This window comes from Callorhinchus milii, unplaced genomic scaffold, assembly GCF_018977255.1.
Source record: "Callorhinchus milii isolate IMCB2004 unplaced genomic scaffold, IMCB_Cmil_1.0 Scaffold24, whole genome shotgun sequence".
In the NCBI taxonomy this organism is placed as follows: domain Eukaryota; kingdom Metazoa; phylum Chordata; class Chondrichthyes; order Chimaeriformes; family Callorhinchidae; genus Callorhinchus; species Callorhinchus milii.
Window position 1 is genome coordinate 6483324 of NW_024704765.1, and position 15406 is coordinate 6498729.

General features: G+C 40.3%; 1 protein-coding gene across 2 annotated transcripts in view; it reads left to right on the forward strand.

Annotated features, from left to right (window-relative positions):
* Positions 1–15406, forward strand: part of LOC103187438 — a 71403-nt gene continuing 55997 nt past the window's right edge. For both annotated transcript variants that reach the window (XM_007906939.2, XM_007906940.2), the window contains exon 1: positions 1–271. In XM_007906939.2, coding sequence (XP_007905130.1) covers positions 107–271 — 165 coding nt within the window. In that variant the 5' untranslated portion in view covers positions 1–106. The remainder of the gene's footprint in view (positions 272–15406) is intronic.

Below are 15406 nucleotides of genomic sequence, written 5' to 3' on the forward strand. Positions count from 1 at the left end.
TCTTTGCCCACACACCCACATTTCCCCCCCTTTTTTTTTCTCACTCCATTCCTAGTTCTCCTCCACCACTACCACCACCACCCTCCTCCTCCCTCCTCCCTCCCCAATGGCTCAGGAGGCTGAGGACCATGATCAGCAGGAAATGGTGGCGGATTTGGGGAGCAAGGACCCAGGTACAGATGTGTACTTGTGGGAGTTGAGTGCCACAGACAACGGGAAAAACAGAGAGACCCTGCAGGAAGCTTTTCGGAAATTTAGGAAGAAACGTCAGGTAGGCACTGTCTCTCTTGCCAGTCATTCATTGCCAGTGCCACAGCTTGCCACTGCTGAGTGTTTTTTTAATATAAAAAAATGATTTGTTTAACAGTCGACACAGTTGGCCTTTCAGGGCAAAACCAATAACTCAGAAGGTTTCAGATAATGGGTGTATTCGTGGTGAATTACATTAACAGCAACAACAATAATAATGGTAATGATAATCCTTGCATTTGATATAGCGCTTTTCACGTCTTCTAGACACTTCGCAGAACATGCCATAAAGTGAATTGACCGTATATTTGTGGGCGAAACGCGGCAGCCAATTGCGCACAGCAGCGTCCACACAAACAGCCGTGGATTGAAGTGACCAATTTATTATTGTTTTTTCTTGAGGGATTATTATCAGGCGTGTGGAGTAAGAAAACTTGCCCAAGGTTTCACCCCCTGCCGGGAATCAAAACTCGTTTGCGAAGGGAGTGCTCTAACCACTTGAGCTGCAGGACTCCACATTACACATCATGGCCCATATAGGGACAGGTTCACGTTATTTGTTTGCAGAAGGCCTGTGGAGTATAGATCTTTTTGAGAATGAGTTGTTTGTTTGTGTATAAAACGAAAACTGCAACATATGTAAGTCATGTTTATAAACACGATGGGGTCGTCTCTTTGGGTGTCAGGTGTCAGTCATTAGGCAAGTTGACTTTTGTTGCTTTTCTTTTCCTACCTCTCTGGTTAACTGCACCAACACTAATTTCAGGGCTCATCAAGTGGCGAGAATTTATTTCAAAACCCGCTCAGTTCATGCAAAAATGGCTAAGCAGAGACATTGGAAATTCAGAAGTATAAAGAAAAAATTCTCATCCTTGTGTCCCTGCTGTGGTTCACGGGACACAGTGCTTGGCAGATTAGAAGGTGAAACACAGAAAATTCCAAAGATGTTTGATTAAGCATTTTATTTTTAGATAAGGCCATCATTTCTGTAGTTGAAAATAAACAAAAAAAAGGCTTCAAAGGGTGCCATATGAAAGGAGCTCTATGTTGCCTTGGTCGATAACAGCACCCAAAGTTCTGACTTCAAATAAAAAGGTTGCTAAACACATTTTCTTAAATCCATTGCTCCACTAAATGTGTTTTTCTGTAATCAATTCAATTCATAAAATTGTATATTTAAGTTTATTTTTAAGTATATCATATGATTGAAGAGTGGCTAGCGGGTAGAAAACAGAGAGTAGGGACAAACGGGTCATTCTCGAATTGGCAGAATGTGACTAGACTGGACACTAAACTAGATGGGAGAGTAAGCTCTGAGGATGATGCAAAAAGATTGCAACGGGATATAGATGGGCTCGGGGAGTGGGCGAGTAGGTGGCAGATGGAATTTAATGTGGGGAAGTGTGAAGTTATTCACCTAGTTAGAAAAAAATAGAAAAACAGATTATTTTCTAGAGGGGGAGAGATTAGATAGTGTTAGTGTTCAGAAGGATTTGGGTGTCCTTGTACACCAGTCTCAAAAAGTTAGTTTGCAGGTGCAGCAGCAACTAAGAAGGCGAATGGCATGTTAGCGTTCATTGCAAAAGGTTTAGAGTACAAGAGTAGGGAAGTCTTGCTGCAACTGTATAGGGCCTTGGTGAGACTGCACCGAGAGTATTGTGTGCAGTGTTGGTTTCCTTATTTAAAAAAGGACATACTTGCCTTTGAGGGGGTGCAGCGTAGATTCACTCAGTTAGTTCCTGGGATGAGGGGACTGACCTATGAGGATAGGCTGAATAAACTAGGTCTGTATTCTCCAGAGTACAGAAGAATTAGGGGAGAGATCTTATTGAAACATAAGATTCTTAAAAGGCTGATAAAGTAGACACTGAGAGTCTGTTTCCCCCGGTGGGAGAATCCATAACCAGGGGTCACAGTCTGAAAATTAAGGGTCAGCCTTTTAGAACAGAGTTGAGGAAACATTTCTTCACTCAGAGGGTAGTGAATTTATTCACTAATTTATTCACTACCCCAGAAGGCTGTAGATGCTCAGTCCTTGAACATTTTCAAGGCTGAGACTGATAGATTTTTAAAAAATAGAGGGAATAGGGATATGGGGATTGGGCAGGTAATTAGATTTAGGTCTGAAGATCAGCCATGATCTTATCCAATGGCGGGGCACAGGCACGAGGGGCCGAATGGCCTACTCCTGCTCCTAATTCTTATGTTCTTATGTTCTTATATCATTATAAAAGTGTTACTATGCTTTAAAACAATCTAAATGGTGTTTTTGTACAACTTCCACAGAGCTGTTTTCCGACTTTAATTAAAAACATTTGGTTGTGATTCAGCATGACTCCTTTATCACACTACAATAATCTGAATGGCTGAAGAAAAGATGATCACTTGATACCCTATTTCAAAGTTTTTTTTATACACAGTCATAGCAGTTCAGATTGTCTTTACTACCTTTTCCGTTTACCATATTTGTGTTCTTTGCTAACGTACAGAAATACATATTGTAATTTGTGTTGTAACTCACACTCGTGTTCAAATCCCTTCACTCTCTGGCACCTCCCTACCTCTCCAACCTCCTCACTCCCCAATCCATCACCCAGCACCTCCACTCGACTGGCACCGGCCTCCTGCTCGTCCCTCGCACCCTCCGCCCCACCATTGGAGGTCGCACTTTCAGCTACTACACCCTGAAACTCTGGAACACTCTCCCTTAATCCCTACGCCTTGCCCCCTCTCTCCACTTTTTCAAGTTCCGCCAGAAAACCTTCCTCTTTGACCGGGCTTACGGCTACAGCCCACCCCGGCTCGGAGTCGGGCTCCGCCACTGTTAAGCTCTCTGAGACGCTACACTGTGTGGAGGGCGCTATATAAGGTCAAATTTTGTTGTTGTAATTGAGTTGCATAGTGTTTCACTCTGATAACTTTGATCAGATGTAGGAGTCCGTAGATGTTGTGCACTACACTGTAAACATTTGAATGTGTGATTCAGTGACTCGACTCGAGGTACGGGTCACACTGAAGAGTGAATTTATCCATGGTGCATTGGAAAAACACCTATGCCGCTTTCTGAATAATTATAACACATGCCTTGGTTGATCTTGGAAATGTAGTAAGGCAGCGGAAATGTACAGATATCTGACCAGCTACAAGTATGGCTGAATTAATCTTACTAATCTGAGAGCAAATTTTGGAGATAGAAAAGTAAGAATATCAGAACAATAAAAGCCAATAGTATTAATCCTTGCATTTGTTATAGTGCTTATAACTTTGAAGCATTTCATAGTTTTTCACAATTAATTACCGTGAAGTGTAGTGACTGTATTTGTAGGCAAATCCTGGAAACGCTCCTTTTTCTTTTCAAGTAGTGGCATGGGATCTTTAATATCCATCCAAATGGGCAGACAGGTTTAGCATTTCATCTGAAGGACGATAGATAGCTTTGACAATGCAGTTGTGGGCACTTCCTTGGATTTCAACAAGAGGGACTAAATATTTTCTTTCAAAGCGGATCTTACTTTGCAATTACAACAATAGCTAGAAGGAATATAAATTAAGAAGTCTGCCTTACAGCCACGGCATATAGAGCTACTGTTTATTCAATAATGTCAATCTGCACATATACCAGTATTTAGTGATGTGGCATCTTGCTGTGAATCTTCATTTGGAAATAGGTGGATATGTCATTTACATTTTGGAACCCATTTATAAAAGAGTAAGATAGTACACCAATGTATGATCAATGCCAATATTTATTCAGGGAACTATTCAGATAAGAATTTGAGCTGTGTTGTTTATCCTATAGTCACAGAACTGCAATTTTGTTGAGGAAAAGAGCACTCATTAAGCTTATTTGAGCACAGCTGAGGTCAGACTGTTGTACCACAATGGATATGGGTTAAAATTATGCTATTCCTAAATACATTCTGGTGATACCAAATAAATAATATAGGAATTGTAGTTAAAATATGTTCATACCTTTGCTGTTTTGCAAGAGTTGCCTTTTACTGCTGTTGTTTGATTTGCTGCTTCTTCGGTCATTAATTACTACATCCCAATATCTTTTGACTCCAGCATGAATTTCATTAGTGTTTGTTATTGTGCTGAATTCTTCATGAGCAACAGAGCCGTAGAACTAGCAATTCTGTGATGTTACTACTGAGCCATTAAAATCTTGCTTATCCTTTTAATCACTTCAGTGCTCTCTCAGCCTGCCACAGATTCTCCGCTATATATACCAAGACTAATTCATCAAGACAACAGTCCTGTCACAATGTAATTCACGGTAATTATTGACATTTCTTGGCAACAGACCCTTGTCAAGTAGAGCCAAATAATTTCAGATTTGCAGCAACAATTTAACTTTATATATTTTATATTTTTAAAAAGTGTGGAATCTTCTGATGTTCACAGGGTATGTAATGTTAGTAGTATACTCCATTCAAACACTCCATTGCCTAAAGCTGTAACTTTCTTAAAACAACAAATGTTATATGCTCTCATTCTCCTATTAAGTTCTATTTTCTTATCATTCTATTTCTGTTTGCTATTTTCTTACCAATTTTTAGCAGTTATTGTCAATATCAATTACTAATGAGTTGAACAGTAAGTAGAGAGGGTTGTAATCCAAGGCAAGGTTAGAAAAGATTGGATTAATTACGAATAAGACATCCACTCTGGAAACTAAATGAAATTTGACAATGATTCAGATCTCTACTGTTAGACTACAAATTGTGCAGTGTAGTTCATTGCCTCACTCTACCTGTAAATATATGAAGAGGATTGTACTTTAAATACATTGTGGTTGATAAAGTAGACCTTTGTGTACTTACCTTTACAGTTTGTAAGATCCATCCTGGTCCACTGTCAAAACGATATACTGTTTTATTATATGGAGAGAAAATATAAAGCTGATGTGCAGAAAATCCAGGACATTTAGAGTTTGGTATGTAATAGAGTATGGTTACAATGTCTGTGACCTCCTAAATCACTAAATATAGGCCTTCCATTCTGCCCTGACATGACAGGGAAAGGATGGATGTGACCTTGCTATCAGCCACTAAGTGGGAGTCCTTCATTTAAGAAGGCATCCACATTGTTGATGGTTACATGGTATTTGTATTTGAAACCACAGGTTTTAAAAGAAGTGAAGTCAATATTGACTCTCTGGACAATAGCAATTTAATGGCTACTAAACAGTGGGATCCATTTAAGATGCTTTGTGTCGTTAACAGTTGGCAACAGAAACTGAATTACTTATGCACTCATATTGTATTAAAAGAGGCATAATCGTCAGGATAGGAGAGGAAGCTGCCAAAATCCTCATCTTGGGCATAGACCCTTTCCCTGAAAATTACAAAGCTTTGTCTCAAGACCTTCCTTCGACCGTACCTTCAGTCACCCTCCTTCCCCACGGCCCCTCGCCCCCTCCCTCTACCCTCCCCGAGTCCGAAACATTGATTGTCCAACGCTTTGGGATGTCCTCGTGATGTGAAAGGCACTATGCAAATGAGGTGTTGTTGTTTGTGCAACCTAGTGTAAATTTAGTAGATAGGCTGAAACTTAAGGTTGTATGTTCCTTGGATTGAACAGTTCAACAACAACAATTTGCATTTATATATGTGTGGTAGCGTCCCGGAGTACAGACTAAGAACAACTGAAAAAGTTTGCCTGCTAAACTGCAGCCAGTACTGGTTGATGCTGTAACTTGTGATTCTAATCTGATTTCTAGTAATTGCAAATGTACAAGTTGATGCTCCATAAGTTTAAGTGCCTCACTATTGCCCAATAATTTTTAAAAATTCCATTGTGTGAGAAGGATCTTAAAAAAGCTATGCCACCAATTTTAATCATTGTTCGCAGGAGTGAATAATTTCCGACATAGATGACCTCTGTTTTGCTTGCCTGTTGGAATTTCAGAAGTTGTGAAGGAGTAGCATGAACACCCCAATTACATACGTTCCTAATAAAGATCTTAAATGGGAAGTGGGTTTGAATCTATACTTTTCCCAGACCAAACTCTGTATCCACATCTCACCAGTTCTGGCTAGATTCCACTGGCTCCCCAACGCGGAATGGATTGACTTCAAGATCCTCACTCTTGTGTTCAAATCCCTTGACTCCCTGGCACCTCCCTACCTCTCCAACCTCCTTGCGCCTCATTCCACCACCCGGCCCCTCTGCTCGACTGGCACCGGCCTCCTACTCATCCCTCAGACCCTCCTCCCCACCATCAGAGGTAGCGCTTTCAGCCACTATATACCCTGAAACTCTGGAACACTCTCCCTCGATCCCTCCGCCTTGCTCCCTCTCTCCCCTTTTTCAAGTCCCGCCTGAAAACCTTCCTCTTTGACCGGGCTTACGGCCACCTCCCTCCCCCCACCCCCAGCTCAGAGACAGGCTCCGCCACTGTTAAGTAAGTGCTCTGAGATGCTGCCCTGCATAAAGGGTGGTATGTAAGTGCAAGTTGTTGTTGTTCTCCAAGGGTGACTTTGCAATCTCAGCTGTGCCAGGAGGTGCCAAGTGCAGAGTAGGTTTCTACTCCAGTCACCCTGGTCTACATCCACATAATTTCGAATAGGCTGTTTAAGTTGTATTGACAGGAGGCAGATAGTCTTTTTCCTGTAGGCCAATGAATATTATGTAGCACAGGTCCTAAAGAGGAGATGACAATAAAATGTAGATGAATATGCCTATACTAAAGTTCTTTAATTTGTTCTGTTACTTTGGCTGGTCTCTATACGCTAAGTATGTGGGCAGCCACCTTGTTTCATATATCATCTCATCTGTAGTATCTGGTAATTTGTTGGTTAATTTTTCTACTGCAAATTAGCTTTATGTGCACCAGGTTATTATGTTTTGAATCATCTCACTTTCCTTCTATCTTGTTTTATTACATGTATATTGTGGTATCTAATAGTATAAATTATATTTAACTAATGCAACAGTAAACTGAGAAATGCACTCCCTCCTTGGAGGTCCAGGTGTGATGGAGTATTTGCAGCTGATTTCTCGGGGTGCAGATAATCCTAAATACACAATCACCATTGGAAGCAAAACAGGTGGAGTTGTGTACTCTACTACTGCCATACAGCCACTAGAGGTAGACAGAGTACCATTAGCCGAAAAATAGTCAGTGTATAGTAAAATAAATATCGAAAATATTGCTTTTAAATCCATTGGTGACTATCATTTGATCCCTTACTTAGTTTCATACCCTCTTAAAATCTACTCCCTACAACATTCTCTCTTTCACTTCTCTTTCTCTCCCTCCAGCTAAGTTCTAATGCTGGGTATCGTCTTAAACTGCCACCCCTCCGCCATACACACACACACACAGAGGTTATATTGGTAGATGCTACTAATATTTTTTGTGAGTCAGTTTGTTATTATAAATTGTAAATTTTCAAAAAAAAGTAAGCAAAACTATTTTATGTTACTGATCATTGTTCACAAGTTCATCTGGATGATTTTTGTTCAGGCAATCAGTGAGAAACTCCCATTTCTTTTCAAAAAAGGGTTATGAGATCAATGTTCATGTGAACAGGCAGACAGAACCTTGATTTGGTATCTTGTCCAAAGATGATGCCCCAATATTTGGGGAATTGTCATGCTGTGATGTTTTAGTTAACACCTATGATTTAACACATGCATTCAATTTAGCGGCTTTACAGTGTTTAACATGTCGATTTGTCCCAGTTTAATTGGAAGCAAACTTTCTTCCACATTCTCATTAGTTCTGCTGGGCCATGTTGCACATTGGATTTGTGGCTTTTAGCTGAGAGATTGTCAGTTGGTGCGATTCTGGCATAACCAAACAAAATAGCAAGTAAATCTTGCTAATCATTAGTCCAATCCTGTCATTCATGAACCATAAGTCTAATAATGCACAGCATAGCTGCTTCTGGGTATTGGCATTGAGATGTATGGCTGGGGATGGGAGTTTGCATTGAGAACATCTAGGGACCAGTTGATGTGCTAAATATCACAAAAAGTACTTTGCATGTGTTAATTAGCACCATAGATGTTAATTAGCACATAACATCATCGCAATTATGTTTTCCAGTCTAAAATGAATTGCAGCAAAACTTCTACAGAGAAAGTGTTAATAGTCAGGAGGAGAGGATTGTCGAGTTCTTCGGGTTCAAGTTTGTGGAGGGCTTACCAGGGTGGGAATGTGTAGGAGTGCCCGAAGATAGACCAGGTATGAAGTAACCTAAATCTAGGAATGTTGTTCTACACTATCAGTATTTTCGTGGCATGAATAAGGAAGAACAATTCACACTGTTCATAACTGGAGGCATAAAATACTAATGCAAAGAGGTAGTATTACAATTGTATGAGATCTCAGGGAAGCCACAGTTGGATTATAGTATTGACATAAAAACAAAAGGTAGAATTTAGTGGAAGCAAACAGAAAATAGGATTAGGTTATGTGATTGGGATTTAGATATGTGACTGGTGCAGAAAAACAGCAGTGCACTTGATGGGACAGTTTCTCCGGTGTAACATTCTTTCATTGTATTAATCTGTCATATGGCTGACAGCGCCCAAACAATTATGTCATTTGTGAGTTGGCTGTCAAGCTTATTTATAGAAATATTGTATCAACGCTGGCTGCTACATACGTTTGATATACATTTGGGGAATATATTTTGAACTTGATTCTAGTTGATTGATTATCAAAAGGAAAATCTGAGTGGAAGGACTGCGACATGGAAATTTACCTGACTTTTCTGCCTCAGGACACAGTCCATCCTTTCTAGTATCTTGAAGATAAAACATGGACTTGAATTGTGCAAGTGATGAGTCATATACAGTAGCAATGTGGGTGGCAATTTCCCCTGTCTGCTGCCTCTCCAACAGTTTGGATGAGATCAAGTACCTGCTTGCTTGGTCAACTGAAGGCTCAAAATTATGCACCCCTGCAGTGGAGTTCAAAAAGTGCGGCTCAGGAAAGTGATGGTGTCCCTGGCACCTCAACCAAAAAAATTACCTTGTGACATAGTGTTTTTTTCCAAGAAATCACATGTGCATGTACATCACCCTGACCCAAGATTACCTTGCAGCTGAGGTCTCTTGAGTTGGTACAATTTACATAGGATTCCCCGAAGAAAACAGTTTATATTCGTAAGGCTATTTTTCTCTGTTCACTTTTCCGCTGCATGTGCTTCAGGGAAAAGGATTGGTTCCAGGAATTTTTTTGTCATGGAAATAATTAAACCATAATGGTGTGTCACGCCACTGAGATTGTTCCACCCAACGTCTAGGGAAGAGGAAGCAAAAAAAGAGACAACAGGCTGAATTACTAGAATTACTAGTAACCTACATTCCTCAACTGAACTAACTGAGGAGCTAATGATGGAAATGAATGATTTTCTTTGTTTAAATAATTTCCTCCTTATTGTGGATTTGCATGATTTATGGACTTGTGAGCACCTGCAAACCTTTGTGTGAAATAATATCTGTACACTTTTCTGTGTAGCTTCAGTTTTTTGAGTTTGACTTATTTTCTTTTCATGCTTTGCAATTCGAATAAATATAGTTGTACACCTGCTTGAATTCAGTTAAATTTTTTTTACATTTTCGTGGTAAACATCTGTATTCTATCACTACATCCTGTGATTATGCAACTGAACACACAAACGTTTTCTCAAATATGCAAAGTGTTGTTTTGAATATTACAAAACAGGTAATGTTAAACAATCCTGAGCGGAAGGATCTGCACATATTGGTTTCATACATGCAATTGATGGCTTAATTATAGTTGTAGGCCAAACCGGCCATTGAAGTGGTTGTTGACACAGTAAATATCACAGTGCTGCCACACATTGGAGTTCATTGTTGTAATTAACGTGTTCAGAACATAATAAATTATATGATTAGAATATTGGGGGTGAAAAATCCAACATTATGGTAATAGATTTAATGCTTCACCGGATACTGATTAAATTTGCTGGGTTTCCCCCACAGCCGCAACATCGCCTGGCTCCGCCACTGTCTCACATCACAGGCTGTCGAAACCCTCATATATGCTTTCATTACATCGAGGCTTGACTATGGAAACTCTTTGCTTGTCGGCCTCCCCAACTCTTTCCTCCATAGGCTGCAGATCATCCAGAACTCGTGTCCTCTCCTGCACCAGGCTCCATGACCCTATCAACCCCATCCTCACCTCACTCCATCACACAGAGGATCCAGTTCAAGATCCTGGTCCTCACCTTCAAAGCCCTCCATGGTCTTGCTCCGCCCTACCTCTGCGACCTCCTAACCCCCTACCACCCTGCTCGCTCCCTCTGCTCAGTGGGCTCCGGCCTGCTTCACGTCACCCCTCCTTGCCTGCCCCACCATTGGCGGGCGGGCCTTCTGCCACTCTGCCCCGACCCTCCAAAACTCCATCCTGCAGTCCCTCCGCCGCTCCCCCCTCTCTTGCCTCCTTCAAGACCCATCTCAAGACTCTCCTCTTCAACCGTGCTTTCAATCACCCTGCTTGCCCCCCTGCCCTCCACCCTCCACAATCCTGACCCCCCCCCAGGTCAGGTCTGAAACTCTGACTGTCCAGCACCATGGGACGTCCTCCTGACGTGAAGGGCGTTATACAAATGTAATTTTGTTGTTGATTTAGTGCAGCTAAAATCAGGAGACCAAGTTAACTCGAACGTTATTCTGTGAAGCAGCACTGAAACTCCAAAATAGAAGCAAACAAAAATTGGGTCCACCTTAGCACAAGCTTATGTCATTGGTCATTTAAAAAGACCAATTTAGAATTTAGAACGATATCATAGGATCTTTAACATCCATTGTTGAATGAGATACTAAAGGGCGCTGCCCGGTGCTAAAAGGCAAAAAAAGGAATCAACTTCTTGTAAGGAGGGGAGAAAATTGGTAAGAAAAAACACAGTGGATGTTTAAGAATCCAGTTTTATTATTAAAAGCCCTTTGTTTAGCCATCTGTTGGGTATTACATTGACTTCAAAGAATACTCAAGACAGATGGGTCCTCGCCTCCAGTCTTAACTTGTTGATTAGCACAATCATGAACACTTGAATAATTTTAGAGATTATAGTTAAATTTGCTGGGATTGCATGGAATCATGATTTGCCGAGTAGTGTAATTAAGTAATGTGCGGTTATTGTGCCTCAAAGGACCACGGCAGCATGACGCCTCCACCTCTGACTTACTTTTAATCAACATGTGTAAACTTATGACAAGAAATTGTCTGATTTAAGGACGATGAGATACGGCATTGTTGTTCATGATATTTTGAAAGCAGTTGTTATTTCTGTAATTTTTTTTTGAAAATGGAAAGGCTTACTTGTAAAAGTAGTTGAGGTCAAGGCATTGGACTCACTTTTAAAAAAAACTTGTCGCTATGAAGATAGGATGGGCATTCCTGAATGATTAAATCAGTCACTATGCTTTGCTATATCTTATAACGCATTTTGAGACATCTTACCAAAAGGAAAAAGGCACTATATCAAATGCAAGGATTATTATTAATTAATTATTATTGAAATGGGTCAAAGGGGCTTCTTAGTCCGAAGCTCTCTTGTCGTATAAAAACATGAGCACGTGGGGTGATGCAATGGATTGGTGCAGCATTGTGCTGAGCCACAGGGTGGTGCGATGTGATTTAATTCTATTTTTACACACAATGAGTCAAACATTTCAGTGGTTTGAATACACTACACCTGTATATCTACAGGTGATTTATCAGGGATCGATGCTTTCATTAGTCATTTTGTTTTTCACTAGAAAGTTGAAAAGAAAGTTCAAAACTGCAGAATTTGGTGAAGTAAAAAGTCTCGCAAGTCACTTTTCGCCATTCTAAGACACTTTACGTGACATTATGTATCTCTAATCTCTATGTACTCTACATCCCACCAATATTCCTTTGACGTCAGGGTGCACTTGGTAATCTTACTGTGGCTCAATCAGTGATCTATAAAAAATATAATTCAGCGGGAAGTTAGCACACCAAGTTTGCCGCAGTCATATCCTTCTATCCATAGTTAGTAACTAAAATGAAAAAGTTACAAGCTGAATTTTTAGCAGAGAATTCTGCTTGTGAGTAAACTATTGAAACAGACCATTTTACTTATTTTCTAAAAAGGCTATTGGCCCCCTTCTCATCTAGTATTTTTGGCACTATTTGGTCCAGCATCATTCCTCGCCATCTTACGTTGAGCCATCACTGTTTTATAATTCATCCCCCTTTTTGGCCTCGATTTATGTTTTTGATTTGTGATTGTGGTTTTCCGGAATTAAAAAATTGGGGTAATTTTGATTTTTTTTTCGCAAGAATTCAACCAAGGGTTCGCATTGTTTTTTACAGTGTGACTTTGTTGTAGTGTGACATGAAGGGGATTACACATCGATTTGATACATAGCCTTTACCCTCATTGTTTTCAGTGAGGTAATGTGGTTTGGGCAGATTGCAAAATAATTACACAATCCAGTAATTTTCCCACAATAAGGCTTCAGCTTTATGTGCAGACTGGTCGCCATTTGTAGTGTCTATTAGTCGCTTAACTTGAGCATATATGTCCAGTCCTCAAATGATTTGATTTGCATGTGCCACGTGTAGATCATGTATAAGTAATTCCAGAACACATCAAAGTTGTCTGAGATTTTAACTGTTAATGTGCCTGTTGTCATGGCAATGTCGAGGTTAACCTTATAAAGATTACAATTTTAAGAGGTTAGAGGATTCAGAATATTTTACTTCCCTTAGAAATAGTGCCATGAGATAGTAATAATAATGCATTTGATATAATCCCTAATTGTGTGGTGAAAAGGTTACAAAGAGCTTCAACTGATTCACTGTAAAGGGTAGTCACGGTATTTGACTGCTGACTCCCTACCAACCTGCCCGTTCCCTCCGTTCATCGGGCTCTGGCCTGCTCCATGTCTCCCGCCCTACCATCGGTGGCCGGGCTTTCAGCCTCTCAGCCCCCACACTCTGGAACTCCATCCCACAGTCCCTTCGCCTCGCTTCCTCCCTCGCCTCCTTCAAGGTCGGTCTCAAGACCTTTCTCTTTGACCGTACCTTTGGTCTCCCTCCCACCTCTCTGCCTTCCCTCACCCCTACACCACACCCCCCCCACCACCCCATGCTCGGGCCCCGACACCTGACTGTTCAGCGCTTTGGGACGTCCTCCCGACGTGAAAGGCGCTCTATAAATGTAATATTGTTGTTGTTGTATTTGTGGGTGTATGCGGCAGACAATTTGTACACAGCAATGTCCCAAAACAGACATGAAGAGATCTTTAATGCCCACCTCAATCACAAGGACAGACAGATCTAATCTTAGTTTTAATGCCTCATCTGAAGACTGGCATCTCCATCAATGCAGTACTGGGGTAGGGCTTCAATCTCCAACTTTCTGACTTGGCGGTACCATTGAGAATTTGAGTTTGAGAAACTATGTTATTGTAAAGGCAGCGTTAACCGGTTCTTTCAGAGAGTTGACGCAGGTACCATGTGACAAATGGCCTTTTTCTATCCTGTACAATTCTGTCATTGTCTTCTGATAGATTGAGATGACTAGATGATAAATAGATTCTTAAAATATACCCAACAAATGCTGTATTGGATTGATAGTACAATTTCCGCCCACCCTCCCCCACCCAATACCATCAGCTAGGTTAACACCCCAGATTTAAAACTGGCCTGTTTGCACCTTTGCTCAGTTAAATACAATCTCTCATTTCAGCAGAAATAATCATTCAGCAGCTAGCAATTGGGATGGAGTTGCCCTTTTGAGTCTCTTTAAATGAACTTGACCTCTTTCTGGAACAACAATATGCTGAAGTGAAGTTTTATTGATTCCACAAAGAAGTAGTAAAGGGGTTAAGAGTAAATCTGGAATAAAAGCCATTTTCTTTGCAGCAGTGCTGGCAAAATATTTCTTAAAGCTAAAAATTGAATCTCCAGTGAGAATCATTGCTTTGCCTATTGGTTTGGATCATACTTTTGTTCAATTTTCTTCTCTGGATCTGTAATAAAATGTGTTATCTAATAACAACTGAGTAATACTTGTTATGTGTTTATGAATTTCTACCCTTTATTGGACTATCCATGCAAACTGGGTATTGCCTAGTTTATTGTAAACAGAGTCACAGGTGTTTTTTGTTTCACTTTGTTTTCCATAAGAAAATAGGCTGCAAGACAAATAATTTATGGACACTGCTGGTCTTGTTTGTTGTAATCATATTAAAGCTTACATATTAAACACTGTCAGAGAGCCTTTTCTCTGGAGGAGGGCTCAGGTGATTTCCATTTTATGCAAATATAAACAGAAGATGGAAAGGTACCCATTTGCAGGCAAATAGCCAGAGTTTCAGAATACTGGTGTTTTGATATCATCTTCTTTGGAAAACAAAAGGTGATAACATTTTAATTGATTTGCAGATGGTAACTATAACGTGCTCCAAATGTTATGTCAGTTCCACATCTTCACAATCCTACAAGTAATGGCATCAACACAAATCCCTGCTGAAGATTTTCCTCTTTGACCGTTCTTTCAGTCACATTCCCCCATTGCAATAGTTTCTACGCTACTGGGATTGGTAGCAAAGGAACTTTTTTTGAAAGAGAAGCAGGCCAAGTTTGAATTGCAAGGGTGTGGGTATAAATGCTTATTCTGGAGTATTTGCTTGATTATGTGAATCGGGGAGAATTATTGCAGAACTTTTCCCCAAGAGGTTCGATGATATAGAGTTGAGGTCATGATAGGTTTAATTTTGCTTTTTGTGAGGACTTCAGCGAGTCGACGTGATGAGCCAAATAGTGTTCTGTTGTTCAGTGCTTTTCTCTGGGTGAATATTCTTCTAATACTTGCTCTCCATTCTCAGACATTGAGAAATGGCTGCCCAGGCACCCATGATTCCATAATCCCAGGGTAACTCACTAACTTTAGCCGAGGAAGAGAAGTTAATCCTACTTACATTAGTGCATGTTATAAATGTTACAATTTGGATGCTTGTATAGAAAAAATAGGTGACTGATCATTCACAAGTAGATTAGTTCACATCATGTTCTTAATCATGTTTTCATTTAGATCTAGTGCTGTTTTTCCTCGTGAAAATAGTAGCGTATCTTCTAAAAAACAGAACTGTGAAGACTTATTGGAAGACAGCCATGCGTCCGAAGCATTTCTGA